The 8,190-nt window shown below is 42.8% G+C and overlaps 1 protein-coding gene across 1 annotated transcript; it reads left to right on the top strand.

Annotated features, from left to right (window-relative positions):
- Positions 1-1,521: 1,521 nt before the first annotated feature.
- Positions 1,522-7,908, top strand: LOC125552990 (Chaperone DnaJ-domain superfamily protein). The gene is made up of 10 exons (XM_048716709.2): positions 1,522-1,793; positions 2,654-3,543; positions 3,860-3,989; positions 4,084-4,532; positions 4,642-4,722; positions 4,823-4,921; positions 6,218-6,376; positions 6,464-6,550; positions 6,655-6,726; positions 7,235-7,908. The coding sequence occupies exons 2-10, from the start codon at positions 2,758-2,760 to the stop codon at positions 7,526-7,528; spliced, it is 2,157 nt and encodes a 718-aa protein (XP_048572666.2). The 5' UTR covers positions 1,522-1,793; positions 2,654-2,757; the 3' UTR covers positions 7,529-7,908.
- Positions 7,909-8,190: the final 282 nt, after the last annotated feature.

Raw genomic sequence — 8,190 nt, 5'->3', positions numbered from 1 at the left:
ATTCACCAAACTCGGTGAGACCGAATACTGCAACTCGGTCAGACCGATTTAGTTCAAAATGTGAACGTTAGGCTTTTCGGTAGGACCGATGTGATCAACTCGGTGGGACCGATGTGCTAGGGTTAGGGTAAAACCTCAACTCAGTTTGACCAATTACACAAACTCGGTGAGACCGATTTTGGTAATAAGCAAAACAGAGAGTTGGTCAAGCAAACTTGATGGGACCGACTGCATATCTCGGTGAGACCGAAACAGATGCAACATGCAACATGCAACAGAGAGTTTGCAAGCCCATCTTGGTGAGACCGAGATCCCATCGATGAGACCGACCTGATTAGGGTTTCTGGCAGTGGCTATGTCAAGTGAACTTGGTGGCACCGGATAGATCAAATCGGTGGGGCCGAGTTTGACTTTTGATTTGGGACATATGTAGAAATGAGAAAGTGGTTGAGGGCTTTGGAGCATATCACTAAGCACTTTGAGCAAGCAAGCCATTAAACAACACCTCATCCCCTTTTAATAGTATTGGCTTTCCTATGGACTCAATGTGATCTTGGATCACTAAAATAAAAATGAAGAGTCTTGAGCTTTTGCCAATGTTTGTCCTTAGCATCTTGAAGGCGTTCCACATCCTCTTGTCCATGCCACGCCTTTGTTGAACTCTCTGAAATATACTAGATAAAAATATTAGTCCAACAAAAGATATGTTGATATTAATTATCAAAATCACCCAGGGAGCACTTGTGCTTTCACACTTCAAAAGTTTCTTCCAAATGATACTAGCTTGTGAACAATTCTGCCCCATGACCCGTTTTAGCTGCTTACTGTGTTGAGACTCCCATTCAAGGCAATAGGATGGACGAAGAGAGAGGTTATTTGTTTTAGCATATTGCCATGCTACGAGATCGCCGATCTACCCATTCGGCAACAGGATTTGAAGGATTCTTCTCACTTCCACTTCCCAAAAGATCTCACATATCTTAAAGCAACTTTGTCCAATTCCATGGCTAAGATTTAACCTGATCATACCCAGGGTCTGGCCAAGCCCAAAGTGAAAAACCTCCTAGGCCCGGCCTAACCCGAAACACCTGAACAATACAAATTTTCATTTAAATTTGTTATTTTTGGGCATTTAATATATTGTTTTTGCTATTTTTCAACTAAAATAAGTATTTAAGCCTCATTTGGTCTTTCAGGTCGGGCTTTGGGCTAAAAAAAACTGAGCCCAAGCCTGGCCCAGATGTCGGGCTTTTGGGTATGGGCCACCGGGTCGGGCTGCCCATGTGCAGGTCTAGCTAAGATAGCCCCTGGGCCCACTTGTGTGAGAAAAACACAAGACACGTGCACAAACAAGAACATACAAAGAGCGCCACCGTATTGCCTGGGCGTCCGATCTGATCTGAGTCGGAGAGAAAGACCATCAACGGTTAAATCATGTTCCACGTGGAGCCGGATTCACCAGATCCTCTTCGGGGCACGCCAAAAGACCAAATTACCCCCTGTCTACCCTCCACCCCCCACCCCTCTCCCTCTCGCGCTGGTCCCCTCTCCGTGCTGTTCCCCGCTCGCTCGCTCCCCCTCCTCCGCTCTCCGGCGCCGCCCAGCGGACCCCGACGCCGCCCTCCCCGCGGAACTCCGGCGCCTTCCAACGCCACCCGACGCTGCTGTTCGCACGGAGGCCCCGCGCCCCCCGGCCCCCTTCGACGCCGCCCCTCCCCGTGGAGCCCCGGCGCCCCGCGGCCTGCCCGTCCCCGACGCGCGCCGCCTCTCCCGCGGAGCTCTGACGCCGCCAGGTGAGGGTTCCTTGCTTTCCTTGTATGCTCCTTCGCGTGATTTGTGCAGTCCCCTAATAAACCCTAGGTCTTGTGGCGGAGGTTGATCAATGGCGTGGTGGGAGGGATGAGATGCTGCCTTTTTAATGACCCGTGAACTTATGTGGTGACCTGTGAACTTATTTGGGGGAATTCGATAGTCACTATGAGAGAAATCTTATTACTTTATGAGCTATACAATTATTTTTTCTCGGATCAATCGATTTGCTGTTATGTTTAGAGATGTTGTTTTTGTTGTCTAGTTTTGGAGGAATTTTGTGCCATAGCCTAGTGAGTTTGCCAATTTCGAGTTAGTTAAGGGGCTGCTTGGTTCCTGCCCAGGCACGTCCCGCCAAATCATTGGCGTCGTTGGGGCGCCAAAATATCGGCGAGCGATTTGTCCGCCGCCGTTTCGCCAGCGCTTTGGCGCAAAAACAGAGTGGAAAGGCTCAAGTGGGGCTGGCTTGCCAAAAATTTGGATTCCATCCAAACAGGATACGAAGCACCGGTCAACACCGATATATTGGCTAGGCAGGCAAGGGCGCCGATCCAAACAGCCCCTAAGAGTCTGGACTTGCTCTTGGGGAAGTGATGTGCTCAAACTCTATGACATTGGCCATTTGGCCTAGCAATTTAGCTACTCCCTCCGATCCATATTAATTGTCGCTGATAATATGGTTCCATATTAATTCAGCGACAATTAATATGGTTCGGAGCGAGTAGCAAAATCTGACACTTCTCTGGTTGTTTGTCTGCGTGTCATGGACATGAAGGGTTCAATGTCTTTGAAAGATTTCTTACTTTGGAATCAATATTTATGATATGCTGTTCTGTATCCGCAGGTAGGGTTTGACCAAGGGAAAACGGAAAGACATGCTACTCCTTCCGTGTGAACTACTGTGATGCATTGCCTAAACTGAGAATCCACCACATCTTGAGTGAAATCATGGCGCGAAAAGGAAGTCAAAGTAAAAGTGGTCCGAATCTTGCTTCACCTAATCGGCAAAATACAACTAATGGTGATATACTAAATACACCAGAAAGAGATCCAGTGCATGGTGAAGATCCAAGTTCACATCTTCAAGGTAAATCAAATGGTTCTGGAGGGAACACTGGCCAGAAAACAAAAAGCAACAAGAAGAATAACAAAAGCAATGGCACCTCCTTTGGTAAATCTGATGACATAACTTCACATAAACAACAACCAGAAGATATCAGTACTGATATGCAAAATTCAGAAGAACCTGGGCCACCTTTCAGCAGTACCAGACCAAGAAGAGATGGCAAGAAATCCTCACGGCGTGGCTTTGGTAAAAACTCATCAGTAGAACAAACTCCATTGCGTATTTTGACAGAGCGAGTCAAAGAGAAGACCAGGCATGTTACTTCCATGGCTGCATCCTTTTTTAGAACCTCGATGATGTATGTGATGGAAGAAAGCAAAGTATTAGTTGAGAAAAATAGGCCAGCTATCACAGCTTTCATGGCAATGGCAGAAAAAGGGCGTGCCTATGCCCTCAGCAAAATGGAGTATGTTTATCCTATTGCTCGGGCCTGGATGTTTAGTGCTGGAAAGCTGATGTTGCTCTTGTTGACTGTTTGGTTAGACTGCAACATAAGGGGCTTCGATTCTCTGCTTCGTCTGGGGACAAATTCCCTTATTGCAGTACTTTGGTGCAGCATGTTGTCAATTTTTGCAATGATTGGGATAAAGAAAATGCTCATGTTCATGGTATGACCAACTATCTTTTTCTTCTTTTCTAGTTGCCTTGCTGACAATTTAATGTTTACTGTGCTAACAGTGGTTTGGACTTGGTCAACATTTATTTTCTGCACTTTCCTCTCATGAGTGCAAGCGTAGTTTCAGTAAAATTTCTGATCACTAGCCTGTTTAGTCCATGTAACATGTATAGTCTTCTGCAGTTGATGATGCCTTTCTAAGGGTTTATTATTCTCTCTTGCTTGAAACTTTGAATTGTCAAATCAAAGTAGATGTGCTTAATGTCCTGGCAGTATTTTAATATTTGCTATTCTCTCTTTGTGACCAGGTGATTGCTGCTTCTGTGGTTGCTTTTATTGGTATTGGTTTTGCTGTCCTGATTGTCGCGGTGCTTGCAGTGGTGATTTTATGGCTGTATGGAAGCTTTTGGACAACAAGCACTGTAGTAATTGTTGGAGGTCATATTCTACAACTTGTCTACTATTCCTTTGAGACCACTCTTACTAAACATTTCATAGTGTGTAAAATTCACTAACATTGCTTAAAATGCAGGTGCTTCCTTTTTGTTGAAGCATGAACGATTTGCTCTGCTTGTCACCTGCCTATATTCAATGTATTGTGCAAGAAGCTACATTGGATGGCTTGGATTACTTTTGAGCCTGAATTTGTCTTTCTTTTCAACTGACGTTCTAGTCCAGTTCCTGAAGAAAAATGTAGACAATGAAAATGGTTCTTCAAGGAACTCTGATCAAAATTCAGACAGATCAAGCAATTTCTTTGGGGAATTTCAGCAATCATCAAAAGACAGCAGCTCACATTCTGGATATACTCAACCTTCTAATCGTGGCCCTGGTGATCCGTCAACAAGTGGAGCTGAGGAGTTAACCTCTGAAGATGAAGTGGCACGTTTATTGAATTGCGCCGACCACTATTCAGCATTTGGATTTCGCCCGTATGAAATCATAGATGTATCAGTACTCAAGAGAGAATACAAGAAAAAGGTGATGCTAAAGATAAAACTAATGTCAGCTGTATGAGTGCCATATATGAATGTTCATATGCTGCAAGGTTTGATTATATCTTTGTTAATTGTGATTACTGATTTTGCAGGCTATGTTAGTCCATCCTGATAAGAATATGGGCAATGATAAAGCTGCTGATGCATTTAAAAAGCTTCAAAACGCATATGAGGTTCACATCCATTCATTGTTGAAATAATTACATATTCAATTAAAATATATCTTTTTATAAGATCATGTATGTATTCATGAGTCCACAACTGTACACACAGGTTCTTCTTGATTCAGTGAAACGAAAGACATATGATGATGAGTTAAGGAGGGAGGAGCTACTGAACTACTTCAGGCGGTTCCAGGGTGCTTCTCAAAAGGTTTTCCTAGCTATTCCTTACAAATGATGTTTAATATTTATGCTTTGCTTGTTTTCTCTTATATCTTCTTTCCTTAAAAGTAGTTCCATGCTAGTTGGCTCCTGTGTGAGGGAAAGGTACTCAGTTTAGCTGGACGAGAGAATCACCCTACTGTGATGTTTCAATTAATTATGGTGTATTGACATGTTTTTGAAGTGCATGAGAAGGGTTTGCATTTGGACTATTCAATTTCATGATAGTTCATGTTTTTCAGGTTAACCTGAGAAAAAGAAATTTAAACTGCCAGCAATCACTTTACCACTTACGAGTGGATTTTGGATCTGGCTGATTTGTGCTTTGCTGGATTTGCAAAATCGCAATGCATTTTTTTTTTCATTTGGTCTCAGTTAATTGAGGACAATTTCGAAAGGCTGGCCCAGTAATAGTCATAGTTAGTTGAAGTTGATTTGACCAGTGGTATGGATTTTACTGTTCAGTTTAGTTAAGTTCCTAGTGGAAGTTGATCTGGCCAGGGAATTGGTATGGATTTTACTGTTCAGTTTAGTTAAGTTCAATGTTCTTGTGTGCATGGCGTGTGTTGGAAAAACATTATATTTTGCTGTCCATAAGCCCTGATTTAATGTTTGGAAAAGCATTATTTACCAGAAGGGTGCTGGATGGTTTCAGTGGCAATAATTGCTCATTGATTTTTGACCCAGCTGTAGACGGTGTCCTTGATTGCTCTGATGCAAACATGCAGTTTCCATGATGGTTTGGTGTCATGGTTTTGATGTGAAAGTGACTTCAGACATTAGGCAGTTTGATTTTTGGGGTATGGAATCATGTTACATGCAATAGGTTCATATGTATTCGTTGCAGTAAATTTTTTTGTCAGTCTGAATAGTGTGACGTTCCTAATATTATGTATCGTTTTGTGTCGCAATTGTAAAATTTATTCTTGCAACTGCCATCGGTTGTTTATGAGACTAGTGTTTGGGAAATGTTTATGTTGGTTTAACAATCCATTCTGCCAAGGTGGTCTGAGATAAAAACAGAAGACACAAGAATAGTAGATGTAGTATCTACATATTAATACAGCTTCGTAGTCTTGCAGTTTGCTTTAATTTATCCTCTTTAAAAAGTATCAATGTGCCAGAGCCATGAGCTGGTTGCGAGATCTTATGGGTTTCACCTCTAGCCTACCCCAACTTGTTTGGGACTAAAGGCTTTGTTGTTGTTGTTGTTGTTTAGAAAGTATCAAATATGACTACTCATCTGATAGCCATAATTTCTTTGCTGTTTTATTTTATTTACTAGAAAGGAGGACATGGTACATTCCAACAAGGGTTTAGCCCCTCTGAAGGTGTTGATGAAGGACCTTCTGCTCTATCGAGAAGAATAGCCTGCAAGAAATGTGGCGATTTCCATCTGTGGATTTATACAGGAAGACCTAAGTTGCAGGGCAGATGGTGTCAGGTATTTTCTTTTGGTATAGGGCTGTGGTTGCTTTTGATTCTGTGCTGCTAGTAAATGTTCTGTATAAGTTACTTTTCTTCATCACAGGATTGTAAAGAGTTTCATCAGGCTAAAGATGGTGATGGATGGGTTGAGCAGTCATTTCAACCGGTCCTATTTGGGATGCTGCACAAGGTAATATCAGATTATTCCAACTCATGATATGACCAACTGCAAAAACTTTTAGCCACCACAAATGTCTTGTGACTGATGTCTTGTGATATTTACAATTTATGCAGCCCGATCTGCCTCGTGCATTTGTTTGTGCTGAAAGCAGCATTTTTGATGTCACCGAGTGGTTCAGCTGTCAGGTGAAAATTTATATGTTTTATGAATATCTTCTTTATTACATTTGATTGCTCATAAGTTTGATCTTTGGTCAGTACATATCTATGTGTTGTAAGGATGGCTACTATATGGTATGGTACTATGGTTAGATGCTTATCTGTTTGAATCACTGAAATCCTGTGTTTCGTTCATGAGAACTGTGACCAAGAAACTTTGTACTAGTGCAGTAAGTTCAGTAAGGGGATCACTTGCCACTGTTAGTTTGAAGTTCAGCCAGAATCTCTGTGGGCATTGTCTCCAGTTCTCAGTTTACTATTAAGATAAAAAAAATACATGGTGCATAGGAAAGCAGTAAACGTACTAAATCATAGCTACAGCTAGAGGAATTTTGCATGGTTTCTGAAATCTGAGGCGTCGAGTGGAGTGACACACTTCCAGTCAGGGTCATTATTTTCACACTCCGCCTATTAAGCAAAAAGAGAAGCAAAGTAATTTATGAACTGATACACAAATTTCTGTTTTCTTCTCCAGGGAATGAGATGCCCACCGAACACCCACAAGCCGACCTTCCACGTGAATGCCAGCTTGGCAAAGGAAGGTAGTGGCAAAGGGAGCACGTCAGGGCCAAGGGGTGGAATCCCGAACATGGATGCAGGAGTCGATGAGGAGTTCTTTGAGTGGCTGCAGAACGCTATGCAGTCTGGCATGTTTGAGGCACAAGGCGACCCCCCTTCTCCAGGCAGCGGAACCCATGCAAAGAGTAGTGGTGGTGGCGGCGGCAGCAGTAGTAACAGGAAAAAGAGGAAGGGCAAGAAGCAATGGTAACTCCCCTGGGCAGGGAAAAGATAAATAAACCATTTTGAGTGCATCCGCGCAAGACAAATGGCCAACTTAGTTCGTCCCCGGATGCTAAAGGCTGGCATGGTATGCATACGCTGAGACACCATCGAACATCCTGACTCGACTTGGTAAGATTTCAAATTTCGAGAATCGAAATTCCGACGAAAAACGAGAGCATGTATGTGTATGGCAATGCTGGTGGATGTATTGTTACTTGCCTTACAATGAGGCCCAAAAATGTTACGCTAAGTGCAAGAAATATATGTCATTATATCTGGAAACTTGTCTATTCTTCTCGGGATGGACTTGCATTTATTTTGCTGAGGTATCAGTACTGGAATGAACAGTAGAAATGTTTATCTTGACTTTGCTGTAGTTCTCATGGTCTTCTGATCTGACTCAACACTTGATAGCATACATGATGGTGAAAGCTAGCTGCTGAAATGTCCAGTTGTACGTAGCCATCACTCACCAGTACCATTAAGCTCCCAACCAAATGGCGTAGCAAATCAAAAAAGAAGCTACCAGGCACCACTGGCGACAGTGACGTGCCTCTGCTTAGCCACAGTGGCAGTGACATGTCCCTGCTTTGCGTGATGATTAAACTTGATAATGACACAAACCTTAAAACACTTTCCATCATCATC

Source organism: Triticum urartu, chromosome 4A (genome assembly GCF_056163025.1).
Source record: "Triticum urartu cultivar PI428250 chromosome 4A, HENAU_Tu73, whole genome shotgun sequence".
Lineage (NCBI taxonomy): Eukaryota > Viridiplantae > Streptophyta > Magnoliopsida > Poales > Poaceae > Triticum > Triticum urartu.
Note: the sequence above shows the minus strand (reverse complement) of the source record. Positions and strands in the feature narration are given on the sequence as shown.

Coding starts and splice junctions, on each gene's coding strand:
- LOC125552990 (XM_048716709.2), top strand. CDS start 2,758: ATGGCGCGAAAAGGAAGTCAAAGTAAAAGTGGTCCGAATCTTGCTTCA. Junction 3,544..3,859: donor AGAAAATGCTCATGTTCATG/GTATGACCAACT, acceptor CTTTGTGACCAG/GTGATTGCTGCTTCTGTGGT. Junction 4,533..4,641: donor AGAGAGAATACAAGAAAAAG/GTGATGCTAAAG, acceptor CTGATTTTGCAG/GCTATGTTAGTCCATCCTGA.